General features: G+C 40.7%; 1 protein-coding gene across 5 annotated transcripts in view; it reads left to right on the forward strand.

Annotated features, from left to right (window-relative positions):
• Positions 1 to 15,454, forward strand: part of sema6a (sema domain, transmembrane domain (TM), and cytoplasmic domain, (semaphorin) 6A) — a 129,734-nt gene that overhangs the window by 60,574 nt on the left and 53,706 nt on the right. For all 5 annotated transcript variants that reach the window (XM_058070580.2, XM_078789623.1, XM_058070581.2 and 2 more), the window contains exons 4-6: positions 9,459 to 9,519; positions 13,474 to 13,536; positions 14,000 to 14,101. In XM_058070580.2, the coding sequence (XP_057926563.2) occupies positions 9,459 to 9,519; positions 13,474 to 13,536; positions 14,000 to 14,101 (226 nt within the window). The remainder of the gene's footprint in view (positions 1 to 9,458; positions 9,520 to 13,473; positions 13,537 to 13,999; positions 14,102 to 15,454) is intronic.

Genomic DNA, 15,454 nt, shown 5'->3' on the forward strand with positions numbered 1-15,454 from the left:
CACAAGCCATTTTTGTGATCACTGTGATGTTGGATTCCTACAACTGTGAGAACCCATGTGACATTTGGTATCACTCATGCAGAATAAAAATGTGCACAAAGGTCAAAGTTGAACCAGGAGCAGAGACACTAACACAGCACAGATATAAACACTGAGAAGCATATTTACTGCCAGACTTTTGTACCTGGTCTGTGTCAGTTTGTTGTATTTATTATAAACCATACTCATAAGAGTCTAATAGGATTTAGTAATATAAACAACAGCCCTACAATATACACACTGAACGCATTTTCATGATGATGTCTAAAATCCTCAAAATTCTGACTTGCATATGACTCGAGTCCAAGTCAGATGACTTGAGTCCAGTGCGTCAAATGTGGTAAAATCCATCAAGTCCAACAAACAACAAATCAAGTCCACCAACAATGGATGTTTCTTTCCATCATCATTTATCTTCCCCAACACCTCCCTACTGGACCCCAGTAGTGAACCCCCCTACTGACCAAACCGAGTCGTAAAAAATAAAACAAAACAGACCCAAGACATGATGCAGTTTTGGCTCTAACAAAGCCGGAAAAATACCTTTGTGATTTTGGCTTTATGCGTTTTGGACTGATTATATTCTGGGTTTATTGGACTATTGTATCACAATAGTCACTGCTTCCTAAAGCTGTGTTAAATTACATACAGGCATGTGAACTTTTTGGACATTTTACGAGAAGAAGATTAGCGAGCTGTAATTGTCTCGCTGAAGGAAACTTCAATTAAATTCAAACTGTTTCTTTATAATTGAACATGAGTTTAATATATGAAGTAGAATAGAGTTTTCTTTATCACTAAACTTGAACTTAATGTTGGCTAAAGGCTCTGTGATTGAATCCACCAGTCACAGTTAGAGGTTGGCGGCATGCTGGTGTAATAATCGGCTACAGCTTTAAAATATTCACCTTAGAATTGAAAGGGCAGGGCCTGGCTTTAATTAGAGCTGGTCAAGTTACTGTTTGCACCGTCTAATATCAGGTTGTATAAATGTTCTTTTTTTAGGCTTGAGTTGGTCGGAGGACATGAGTAGACATGCCTCTGTATAACGGAGCATGCGTGAATGTGTTACTGTATAGCCCCGGTTGTCGGCATACCCCAGGTTTCTGCACATGCGGGGCATAGTCGCCATTCCTGGTGCTCCGTTGGCCCCTCGCTATGGCAACAGTGAGCACAGTCTGTTGACAGCGCCGTCTGGGATCTTGGGAAGCGGCAAAGGAAACATTTGCAGCAACCCGCAAACTCTGTGGTTGCCGTTGGCGCTCATGCATTCTCCAGTGCAGGTTAGTTTGTCTCAGCTACAGTGGCCATTATTGTAGTTGTACCAAATCCTGTTAAAACCCACTAATGAGTGGGATTACACGTTGGCCTCCTCTCCTGACATGCAGACACGTATGCACTAAGAAGCAAAGCCTGCACACAGTTCACCTGGATTAATATATGGCTCAAAACCTCACTTTCAGTGTTTGTGAAATGCTTTTCTCACAAGACTTTTAGCAGATATGTACCCAGTGGTGTATACAAGTACCGAGTGAGGTATCATACACACAAAAAGTCATTTCTAGTTGTAGAATTGGTAGAATCAGAAACCAGCAGTATATATATTGTATATAAATGCACAGTGGATGTTTTATACACATTGGTTTAATCCGGGCCGTGTTGGGTTAAATTATTAAATTATTGAACCAGTCATGATGTGCTATATTTATCACTATATTGACAGTTGCTATGCTACCCATTATGTCATTGTATGGTCATATCACCTTGTACTTTGGTACGTGATAAAAAAAAAATAAAAATAAAAAAATAAATAAAAAAATAAAAAAACTTCAACTATATTAGAAAAGCAGGAAGTGAACAAATGTAATTTGTTGTAAAATTACATGAACGTAAAATTGTAAAAGTACCAGATGGAGGGGTAGGATTTAATAAGCTTTGCTTCTTCCTACTCCTTTTGGACATGTGGAACTGTGAACTGATTATGGGATGCACTCAATTGTAATCTGATGCATTTTCAAATGAAATAAAACCATGACCATTACCATTACCCTGGGTTTTGGATGTTTACTCCATGTATGAGCTCATATACCTTACACCTTGGGCTAGACCTCTTTATACTCCAGTGATACCCTGGAATAGTTCAGTTCATGGTTTAGTGTTTGGTATATTTAGGAATATTCTACTTTATACCCCTACTTTATATTCTGGGATGGTTCATATCCTGGCATTATGGTATATTCTTGGTAACTCCACTTTATACCCCTCTGGTATATTCTGGTTTCTTCCCTGGGGTTTGGTATATTATGGTATAGTCCATAGAATATTCCTTCATTCATTCATTTTCTACCGCTTATCCTCACGAGGGTCGTGGGTATGCTGGAGCCTATCCCAGCTGTCTTTGAACAAGAGGCAGGGTACACCCTGGACTGGTCGCCAGCAAATCACAGGGCACATATAGACAAACAACAATTAAGCTAGCATGTTTTTGGAATGTGGGAGGAAACCGGAATACCCGGAGAAAACCCACACATGCATGGGGAGAACAGGCAAATGCCACACAGAGATGGCCGAAGGTGGAATTGAACTCGGGTCTCCTAGCTGTGAGGCATGCGTGCTAACCACTCGTCCCCGCCGTGCAGCCCCATGGAATATCCCTGGATATATTCTGGAATATAGTCCAGGCTAGTCACACCATATGCCTTGGACATGTTCTGGCATTGTTGAGTCCCTCTATCATTTGTGTACAAGCTTTTGAACACTAATCCTGCCAACAATTAGATGCTACGTGCGCAGCTCGCTAAATATATTTTTTTTAATCCAGCGTTTGTTCCCTTCGTGCTTCAGTTCATCTCCTCCTACACTCCCCAGCTGCCACAACAGTTGTGAACCTCCGTACGCTTGTGTTTTAGTGCAGCAACACAATTGGCTTGATCTGAGCGAGGGGAAGCATTGGACATGTGTTATAGTGGGTTTTTATGTTTTGGCATTCCTCTGTTCTGCATTCCAATGGTGTCTTTGGATAAAGCACCACTGATACAAATCAATAAAGCTGGGCCTCATGCTCAAAAACATGCCCCTTATCCCACTGACCTTTCGAGACACACACACACACAAACACACATTACAAGTGGAGAGAGTCTACCACACTGAGAACCAGCTAAAAGACCAACCTGCCCCAGTTTGAAGGGGTTGAGTGAACTCTGGCTTGTTGTATTTCATGGCACCACATCACCGAGGGCCCCTCATGCCCTCAGCCCATTCACAGGCTCCCCATGTCCCCCTCACAGCCCAGAGAGGCTCCCCAAGTCCCCTCCTCCAGTCCACTTTCTGTAAAGGATTTGAAGCAGGGAAAGCCAAAACAATGTACAAAGGCCTATCTGCTAAACCACCCCCCCCCCCCCCCCCGCTCCTCGTCATCTAGTTATGAGGAATATGGCCGAGGGTGGCATGTACGTGATGCACATGTAAGCATTTCTCTTTGGGAATGAGCAACAGAAGATAGGCGATGCATGCTAATGGGGGTTCACTCTTCCTTACCACCAAAGCACTTTGACAAAGAGCCAGCAGATGGACGGAATTCTCGGAACGACATTCCTTCGGCACAAAACCCTTGTGTTCTCATGGTTGTGCTTGGTTTCACGTCAATCTATGCCACCGTCGTCTCGTCGCCGTCACTCTTTCATATAGTGCTATATTTGTTTCATGGAGGAGATTGGCATGCCTTCCGTCCTACTCGTGCATTTCTGTTGATGAATTTCGGGAAATGGGAAGCCCACATCAGATGACTCAAACTGGAAGTCAGTGCTGCTGACTTATCCGATGTCAAATGCTGCCATTATTTCATTCTCTCTGGATGAATTCCACGACCCGCATCCCCCAAACTTAATACCCTCTGTGCTTTCAACCTAAACACAGTACATCACATGATCACCTAACATATTTTGGGGGTTCAAATGTCCCAGTCTCACATTTCAGCAGCCATTTTTATTATAGTATATCATCTCAATGGTCATATAATAAAAATAAAACTTGTATATACTTTAGAGCAGGGGTTTCAAACTCAATTTACTTGGGGGCCACTGGAGCTTGGGTCTGGGTGAAACTGGGCCGCATCAGGTTTCCCCCCCCCAAAAAAACAACAAAAAAAACGCATTTATTAAAAAGTAATTTTTTTTTAAACTTCGCTTTGGTTCCAATTTTCTACAATAAAAGCTCTGATAAAACATTCCACTGTTCTCAAATATCTTACTTTTTATTTTTCTACACAAAATAAGATGAAAAATAAATAAACAAATCAAGAATAAAGAAAATCAATCAATCAGTAATAAATAAATAAATAAAATAATAATAATAATAAAACGGCAAATAATAAAAACTTAAGAAACCACATATAGTTGGTGGGTAGACAAATAATTTTTTTCAGATTAAAATTAACAAAGCATTATTAGAGCCCTGTAGAAATGACAAAACATGACTATAGTCACATTTATTCTCTTTTTATTTACAACATATTGCGCAACTGCAGGGTCTTGAAACACATGCTAACTCGCAAACTAGAGAGCTAGCGACCTAAACGGTAGCCTTCAAGTTATTTCCTTTAAACTTAAATAGCCAAAAACTTACCACTTCCACACGGATAGGGAGGATAACTATTAACAGTTATTTAACCTTTAACATGAACATTAATCAAACGTAATAATTTTTTCTGGGTACATGATACCATACAGCATCCATATCAAACTTGCGCGGGCCGCACTAACATTAAACTTTCATATCAAGGCGGGGGCCTCAAACTAGTGTCCTGCGGGCCGCGTGTTTGAGACCCCTGCTTTAGAGTAATTAACATACCGCTTGTAAAGGAGTACAGATTTACTATCCACTGACAATGACTCAACACACAGCCATTGTTGCCTCAATAGCTGACAACCATATAATGGTGATGTGGTGGTGTCATAGTCTACATAGGCTACATGAGTGCTGCCAGCACAAGGGAGCTGTGGTTTCTTGAGGGAAAGATGAATTTCAGCATGTACATGAGCCCCTCCTTTGGGGAATCAGAGCCGCATGGCAGTTTTCCAATATGATAAGGAGCCCAAACACAACTCCAAGATTACAAGTGCTTTGCTGAGGAAGCTGAAGATGAAGGTCACGGAGCAACAGAGTATGTCTGTCGACCGACAAGAACCCATGAGAACACTTGTGCGGCTTCCGCAACACAACTGCCAGATCTGTGCCAGGGCACGCGATTGTGCAATGCATTGTGGGCTGTGGGCACCATTTTGGAGAGCAACAGCTTGATGCCTTGTGAGAGAGAGATGCACAACGTAACCAACTGTTGCTTCTCCAGGAATTGAGTAGTATCAGTTGTTAGTGAGTTTAGTACAGTTGTCAAGCACGGTTTTATCATGAATACAGGTAATCCTTGCATCCACCATTCCACTGAATGTGTTCAGGTACAGCTGGGAAAAGGGAAATGGTGGCATCTGTGTTTGTGTTCCTGGTGTTGTGTGTGAGTGAGTTCATGTGAGTTCAGGGTTTGTGCTCCATTGTCCGACTCCTCTATCCCCAAAGAGGTTGTTTAGGGCAGTGTTTTTCAACCTTTTTTGAGACACGGCACGTTTTTTACATTGGAAAAATCCTGTGGCACACCATTAACCAAAAATGTTACAAAATGTCACCACGACCTCACACGTGCATCAATAAGTCTATCGGAGGAACAAGGTAGGTGTTGCCACATGGACCAATATTACATTGCTCTGCCAGTCTTTACACCACAGACACTCCACAGTAGCCAAATGACAAGTTTTTCTCTTTCTGAATGACCTTTCGGGAAACAATGGTATCCATAGAAAGGAATATTCCAATCTCTTGTCTACATGAGCCGTGAAAATCAACCAGAATAGTCAATGGGTCATGCGCAGTAAAACATAAACATCAGCATCACGTGATACCATCTTCCCCAAGTTTTTTTTCGCTTGTTGGAATAACTCCATATTGCCAGTTTTTCGTCTGTCCAGTCTTGAAATTTAGTTTGAATCAAAAACAAACTTTGCTTAGTCCAGAGCCGATTGCTCGCCTCCATTTTTAAAACTGAAGAACGTCTGGATCTGCGTGTTACATCATATCTGAGCATGCGCTGAAAGAACGCACCCGGGATAAATTTAAACAGGAAAAGATCAAATTCAATCTTGCTAATATTTTATAATTAAACTCAGGACATGTTTTATATAGATATATATTTTCTTTTTTAATAAAACTGCTAATAAACAACAGAAGAAGAAAAACACCACGGAGAAGAACGCACCCTGACAACTTTCCGTTTGAGCGGGTACAAGATACCTCAATCGGATTAGTGAAAGGAATATTCCATCCCTGTTCAATTCTTTCCGTTTGAGCAAATAAACCAAATGCATTTGGAATATTTGGGTCCATGTATACTATTGACATAATGGCTATTGACATAATATTTGCAAATGATGATTAATAAATGTTAATTATAAAAAGTGATATTGGATAATTCCTCACGGCAAACCTGACGGTTTCTCAAGGTACACTAGTGTGCCGCGGCACAGTGGTTGAAAATCACTGGTTTAAGGGATTCCTCATGTTCTTGGCTCCCACTAATCTCCACCGGAGCCCGAAACTCTTGTATCTGCCTGCAAAGGCCTTGGCCCCCGGAAGACAGGCGAGCGAAGCTACAAATTTATGGCGCAGTCAATTACATATTGCTCATGAGCTGGTTTAAAATTGCAGGCAGTAAAAGAAGCCGCGGGATGACATTAAATCTGCCGAGCAATCCTCTGATTTAATCGCATTTGATTTGTCTTTTTGATATAAAGTGTGGATATTTCATTTGGAAGTTGAAGGCACAATTTAGTGAACTGGAAGAGAAAGAATTGAAGATGATATTGATGTCATCCATCACTGTCCTTTTATTATCCCATTTCCTATATTCAGTCTTTTCCTCAGATTGTTAGAAGCGTTTCGCTTCATTGTTGCCATTTTTAATGATGACATTTACTGCGACAAGGTGACAGAGACTTCAAAAACAACAAGAAAACAGGCCACAGGCAGCCTGGGAATCAAAAGGATCAATTAGCCAAAGTGTTGCAGTGCGATGGTCTTCCAAGGCAAGTCTGTTTGATTGCACGGCCAAGCTCAACCTCAAGTATTATATTTGTAGATTTTTTTATCTTACCTTTCCTTCTAACAAGTGCAAATTAGTGACAACTGCTTAATTCCAGCTGTGACAAAATGAGAATGAGCTTTTTAGCTCCCTGGGAATATGTCCTTCCCCTCGCAGCAGCCATGCTTCCCTAATTCCAACTGCTCTCAAAGATTAATTATTCAATTTAAGCGTCAAAGCTGATAATGTACAGTAGACTGGGTTGCATCCTTAAGGAGATCCCCTCACCATTCTCCCATCCACTACCTCCTCCCCAGAAAGTGATATAAGTGGATTCATTTCTAGATGCCTGTCCCTCCGAAGACGTTATTAGATTTAGTTAATGAGACAGCGAGGCAGGACAGGCGGGCCAAGCGCAGGTTTGGGAGCTAAAACGTAATTAAGATGTGGCTTTGACGACGGCGCTCGTACGCACTCTGATTAAAAACACATTCAACGGTGAATCTCCAGCAAATGAAAGTGGTTACAGCGCTTGGGCACAGCCACCTCAGGTTTTCTGTGTGCAAATGAGGTAATGCTCCCCGCCCCCTCCAACTATCCCGATTGCTCAGCCCATGCTTGCCTCTGGATGTCGGTTTGCTAATTCCTAATTCATTGAAGTCGTTGGAGGTGGGATTTTGTTAACCCTTCATGTCTTCCATATGACCTAGGTTTTACATTAGATTCAGCATTAGATTTCATAAATGAAATGTTTAAAACGCCTCCTAAGATAAGATAAGATATGCTTTTATTAGAAAAAGTACAAGAGCACACAATAGCAGAGTACCAATAGCGCAAATCAAGAAGTTATATCCACTGTTTACAGTTGTGTACATTTTGATCAAGCCACAGGTAATCGCACGGTTTATAGCATGGTTTATTGCACGGTTCATTGCACAGTTGTGCATTTTTGGAGCGGTTTTTGTTATGTAGACAGACAGTTTAAAAAAGGTTCTTAAAAAAGATATTACCTTTTGTTTTATTTTACTAAAATGAAATAAAGCCCAAAATAATCTTACAAGTAGACCAAAAAAAATCCACTTGTTCCACAAATACACTTCTTAAATATTACTATTACAACCACAAGTGCTAATTCTATAACATTAATATTTGTTTTCTTTAACCGGTATACAAAGTTGCCCTACAAAAGCTACAAAAGTCATTTAGTGGTTTAGTCATTTGTCTGTATTGGTCATCAAAAATAGTTTACAATATGTTATGTGTTTAATAAAAGGAATGTTCTTTAGCAGTTCTAAATTAAGCATCCTTTAAACAAGATTTCATTTGTTGGGGCGAATGGGCGTGTTTATTTGGTTAAATTGTGTCAATGGTTCTAAAAAGTCAATTAGTAAATATATATATATATATATATATATATATATATATATATATTTATTTATGTGTGTGTATAAAATGTCCAATATTGTCTTTTTTGCCAAAAAACAATATTGCCCAACTTCCAATACCAATATGAGTCGATGCTAATATCGGTTTTCATGATCAGGGAAAAATCCAATGCATTTTTATGCTGCTAATAATCAGTTGATAATCAGCTGATAATTATCAGTACTGATCAATGGTGCGGTCAAGAATCCTGAACACTTCCGTTACGCTGAGGAGACCAAACTGGCAGGGGAGGAAAGAAAACTGTCCGCTATGGATAATAGCCTGGATATTGGACATCCCCAGTCAATAGCCCTTCAAATTATTGAGAATTATTGAACCGGTGTATGTTTGAATGTTTGAATGGTAAATGAATAACAGGGCAAGCAATTTGTTGTCTCCTGTTGTAATAATGTAATAAGTAGTGTGTGAGAGGCAGGAGAGGCTCGTAAATTTCCGGTCTTAAACACACACACATATAAGTCTTGAAGTCTGAGCTGTAATGAGTGTTTCTATAGATTCCCTGTAGCTCAAACACTGAGCTTAATTGACCTGAACAGCTCTGAGTGACTCGGCACCTCTCGTCTGGCCACCTCACCTCCTCCCCACAGTGGAACCCTTCCTTTGGGACAAAGAGGCTTTTGTCCCGCAGCCCCACGCCACAGCACTCCGAAGCTTTGTTGACTGTTTCTGTCTGACAGAGCAAATAGCTCTGGCCTCCTTTTGTTTATTGTCATTTTTTTTAAGTTTGAACAAAGTTTACACATTTTTTAGGTCGGTTTTTTTTTTTGCCTGCAGGGTGAAAAGCGGAGCGCAATGGATTTATGACTGCTTGACCTCTCACCTATCTCTCTCTCTGTCTCTGTAACAGGGATCACATATACACAGTGGACACAGACACCGCCACCGGTGACGAGATCTTTTTCAGTAAGGTGAGCGAGACCAGGACGTCTTATCCTGCAGGAGACGACGTAACCCTAATCACCTGTCATGTGTGTGTGTGTGTGTGTTACGTATGCACATGGGCGGTGAGCTTGCCGTGCGCACGGCAGTGACCCCGTTAAGTAGATTATCCAATCAGCAAGCGAACGCCTGTCATCCACGCTCATCGGAAGCACGGGGGAGGTGGGAGTGGCAATGGGAAAAATGAGAAGCGCAAGGGAAGAAGATCCCATGGTTGCAACCTCAGCGTAACACAGGCAAAAGCAATCGAAACCATGATGAGTCTTTCCTCCACCCCTACCTCCACGTCAATGTCAAAGCTCAGCCAAAAAGGCCTTAATGAGAGCAGCCTCAACATGAAAGGCTGGTAGGAGACGCTGATGGATGGCCAGGGCTCTTTAATCAGCTCCAAACATGGAGTATAATGGCAGCCAGTGATTTTGATGCACCACTCGGGGCCCACACAGCGTGCATGAGGGTGTGTGTGTTGGAAGGCTTTACATTGACTGGTAATTGGGGGTGTTTATATGTGACTGACATTGTGTGTTGCTCAGCACTGAGCTACAGTCACCGTGTATCGTTTTTCTCCTAAAAGTACATCCCTCACATTTCAGCTACCATGTTTATTAGAATAATATGACAATATATAATAATGGCAATACTTGAATGCACTTTAGAGTAGTCGGTATACAGTTTGTACTGATTTACAGTTCTCTAAAAATTACTCAACATTGTCTAAATAGCTGGAAAGATGCCACTGAAATCCCACCACTTTTCTTTTGAGCACTCTAATCACCGTGGTGAGATCTGTACATCTCATTCTGATCCAGAGTCAGTATCAAATGGCCTTCTCTCATGCCAGGGAATTACAAGTTCACACGGTGGTAAACTGATAGCTGAGCCGTGTTAAGAGCTGATAGCTACACCATTATAAACATACTGTTCAATGAAATACTAGCAAGGAACGATTTGGCATATTTGGAAATTATTATTAATCATAATATCAATTTAGTTCATTTGCAATGAAAACAAGTAATATTATAACTATTTTTCTTTTTTTTCCCCTTCTTTTTGTAGAATTTTTATACAATATATCACTTCCTTTAGTTCCACCTAGGGCAGGATGGGGCTAACTTTTTGACCCGTGGGTCACATCAGGCTGCAGCAAATAAATAAATAAATAAATAAATAAATAAATAGATATGTATATATATACATATACATACATATATATATATATATACACACATATGTATACACACACACATACACATATATACATACATACATATATACATATATACATACATACATATATATGTATATACATATATACATACATACACATATATACACATACATACATACATATATATATACACATACGTATATATACACACACACACACACATATATATATATACACATATATACATACATATATATATACATCTATATATATATACACATACATACATACATATACACACACATATACATAGTGTTCATTCAATCATTCATTTTCTACCGCTTATCCTCACGAGGCCAGCGGGGGGTGGGGTATCTGGAGCCTATCCCAGCTGTCTTCCAGCGAGAGGCGGGGTACACCCTGGACTGGTGGCCAGCCAATCACAGGGCACATATAGACAAACAACCATTCACACTCACATTCATACCTATGGACAATTTGGAGTCGCCAATTAACCTAGCATGTTTTTGGAATGTGGGAGGAAACCGGAGTACCCGGAGAGATTCCACCCATGCACAGGGAGAACATACAAACGCCAATATATCACTTCCTTTAGTTCCACCTAGGGCAGGATGGGGCTAACTTTTTAACCCGTGGGTCACATCAGGCTGCAGCAAATATATAAATATATACGTAAATGTAAATAAATATATATATATATATATATATATATATATATATACAGTGAAGAAAATAAGTATTTGAACACCCTGCTATTTTGCTATTTCTCCCACTTAGAAATCATGGAGGGGTCTGAAATTTTCATCGTAGGTGCATGTCCACTGTGAGAGAGATAAACTAAAAAGAAAAATCCAGAAATCACAATGCATGATTTTTTAACAATTTATTTGTGTGATACAGCTGCAAATAAGTATTTGAACACCTGTGTATCATCTAGAATTCTGACCCTGAAAGACCTGTTAGTCTGCCCATTAGAAGTCCACCTGCACTCCATGTATCATCCTGAATCAGATGCACCTGTTTGAGGTCGTTAGCTGCATAAAGACACCTGTCCACCCCATACAATCAGTAAGACTTTAACTTGTAACATGGCGAAGACCAAAGAGCTGTCCAAAGACACCAGAGACAAAATTGTACACCTCCACAAGGCTGGAAAGGGCTACGGAGCAATTACCAAGCAGCTTGGTGAAAAAAGGTCCACTGTTGGAGCTATCATTAGAAAATGGAAGAAGCTAAACATGACGGTCAATCTCAATCGGAGTGGAGCCCCATGCAAGATATCACCTCGTGGGGTCTCAATGATTCTAAGAAAGGTGAGGAATCAGCCCAGAACTACACGACAGGACTTGGTCAATGACCTGAAAAGAGCTGGGACCACCGTTTCCAAGGTTACTGTAGGTAATACACTAAGACGTCATGATGTGAAATCATGCATGGCACGAAAGGTTCCCCTGCTTAAACCAGCACATGTCAAGGCCCGTCTTAAGTTTGCATATGACCATTTGGATGATACAGAGGAGTCATGGGAGAAAGTTTTATGGTCAGATGAGACCAAAATAGAACTTTTTGGTCATAATTCCAATAAGCGTGTTTGGAGGAAGAAGAATGAAGAGTACAATCCGAAGAACACCATCCCTACTGTGAAGCATGGGGGTGGTAGCATCATGCTTTGGGGGTGTTTTTCTGCACATGGGACAGGACGAGTGCACTGCATTAAAGAGAGGATGACTGGGGCCGTGTATTGTGAGATTTTGGGGAACAACCTCCTTCCCTCTGTCAGAGCATTGAAGATGGGTCGTGGCTGGGTCTTCCAACACGACAACGACCCGAAGCACACAGCCAGGAAAACCAAGGAGTGGCTCCGTAAGAAGCATATCAAGGTTCTAGCATGGCCCAGCCAGTCTCCAGACCTGAACCCAATCGAAAATCTTTGGAGGGAGCTCAAACTCCGTGTTTCTCAGCGACAGCCCAGAAACCTGACTGATCTAGAGAAGATCTGTGTGGAGGAGTGGGCCAAGATTCCTCCTGCAGTGTGTGCAAACCTGGTGAAAAACTACAGGAAACGTTTGACCTCTGTAATAGCAAACAAAGGCTACTGTACCAAATATTAACATTCATTTTCTCAGGTGTTCAAATACTTATTAGCAGCTGTATCACACAAATAAATTGTTAAAAAATCATGCATTGTGATTTCTGGATTTTTCTTTTTAGTTTATCTCTCTCACAGTGGACATGCACCTACGATGAAAATTTCAGACCCCTCCATGATTTCTAAGTGGGAGAAATAGCAAAATAGCAGGGTGTTCAAATACTTATTTTCTTCACTGTATACACATACATATATATACATATACATATATACATATATACATATATACATACATATATATACATATACATATATACATATATACATATATATACATATACATATATATATATATATATATATATTTGAGGTATTTGAGGTATCTGTATTTTTATAATATTTCTATAAACTACATCACATGCTACTTCCAACCACCACCTAAGAAAACATTGTGCTATTTTTAGATAACATTCTATTTGCGAGCATCATTATTTTCCCTCTTTCCAACACTAGTCGTTTTAGTTCATAATTCATAATGACCTGCATTTGTTTTATGAGATTAGAATTGTGTATACCTAATGATGTGGCCAGCTGGTGGAGATAACGTGTTGATCCCGTTTTCTTTGTTTGGATCTTTTCCTGTAGAAAATGACGTGGAAGTCCAGGCAGGCAGACGTGGATACATGCCGGATGAAAGGGAAGCACAAGGTAGGAATACACACATACACACATAGACACATACACACAGACACACAAACATCCTGCCTGCAGGTGCAATAACACACTGCCTGCACTTTGTAAAACCTTCAGCTGTCACAATTTATAGCACACATTAGTGATTATATTTCTATCAAATGACAGCCTGATTGTGTTTTCCCTGGATTTACTGTACAATAATCTCCTTTGCTTTCAATATCATTGGGTTGAAAAACCGGCACTGCCATTAAAAATCAGCCATAAACATGTCTTAGCGTACCGAGAGGAAGCGTTCGACGTCATGATTACATGCCTGTCGTTTGTTACCACGTATAAATGGTGCACTTTAAGAAAGGAACCAGTCTGTCATTTCAACCGCAGAACCTTTCATTGCAGCCGCGCATGTGCCTTTTAGCGTGAAAGTGTCAATTATAAAAGATGACAAATGTCTCTTTTCTCTCTCTATCTGCTGCAGGATGAGTGTCACAATTTCATCAAAGTCCTCCTGCAGCAAAACGACGACACCTTGTTTGTTTGCGGGACAAACGCTTTCAATCCTTCGTGTCGAACATACACGGTAAGCACGCCCATTCTTAAATATCGCATTTGCCTCCTTTCTTGGCCCGCCGCTCACACATGGATGAGGGTATTTTGCACAAAGCCACGTGGGAGTGCAGGGGCGGACATAGATGGATGACTTTCACAACTCCTTTATCTCCAGGTGGACTTTGACATGCTCCATTTAAAGGCAGACAGACCGGCCTAGCTTCTCACATGAAACAAAAATGTCCTGAAATAAGACTTGCTTTCAAAGAGACGTTCTTTCAGTCATGCCAAAATGAACCATAACTCCATTACTGACCTCAGGTTGCAAGACGACTGCGGGTGGGCTTTTTAGAGTAAATTGATGCGTATGAAGCTAAATCGGTAAAACTTAGTTTTAGGTAAAACTTAAAAAAAAAACATACTGATGATTTAATATAAGATGCTATATTTTCTGTCGAAAAAAGTCCAACAAAGGAGAGTTGTCTTATATTCTACAGACGAATAAATGCACACCACAGTGACTGACAGAAATGCAGCCGGGGCGAAAAGTGTTCATTCAATCATTCATTTTCTACCGCTTATCCTCACGAGGGTCACGGGGGGTGGGGTATCTGGAGCCTATCCCAGCTGTCTTCCAGCGAGAGGCGGGGTACACCCTTGACTGATCGCCAGCCAATCACAGGGCACATATAGACAAACAACCATTCACACTCACATTCATACCTATGGACAATTTGGAGTCGCCAATTAACCTAGCATGTTTTTGGAATGTGGGAGGAAACCGGAGTACCCGGAGAGAATCCACCCATGCACAGGGAGAACATACAAACGCCACACAGAGATGGCCGAGGGTGGAATTGAACTCGGGTCTCCGAGCTGTGAGGCCTGCGTGCTAACCATTCGACCACCGTGCAGCCCTACCATTGGGAACATGATTTTATAAATACATTGCGTTGCCTTTTTTGTTTCAAAACAGGTCTTGAAGAAGTTTTATTTATGTACACCAATATTCATTCATTCATTTTCTACCGCTTTTTCCTCACAGGGTCGCGGGGGTTGTACACCAATATATTACATAAAAATTCCAGCAGTAGTTGTATACTCTTACCACTTATCCCTTTGACTTGACTTGAAAACCAGTTATACAGGGGGAATGAGGTACTTTTTTCAGCCATCTGCTGAACCCACTGACACAGTGTTCTAATTGTTAACTCAAAAATGCCACTGTCCTTGTTAAAAAGGAAATAAAAGTATTTAAAAAAAACAAGGCAACAAGCCTCTTTTTCCCAGTGAATAATAAATCCCTGTGAGTCGGGCTAACAGAGGAACACACAGTAATAAAACATCAGTTAGACTGTATTGTATGTCATTATATTTCTTTCAA

Source organism: Doryrhamphus excisus, linkage group LG3 (assembly GCF_037039965.1).
Source record: "Doryrhamphus excisus strain RoL-2023G ecotype Guam linkage group LG3, RoL_Dexc_Guam_v1.1, whole genome shotgun sequence".
Lineage (NCBI taxonomy): Eukaryota > Metazoa > Chordata > Actinopteri > Syngnathiformes > Syngnathidae > Doryrhamphus > Doryrhamphus excisus.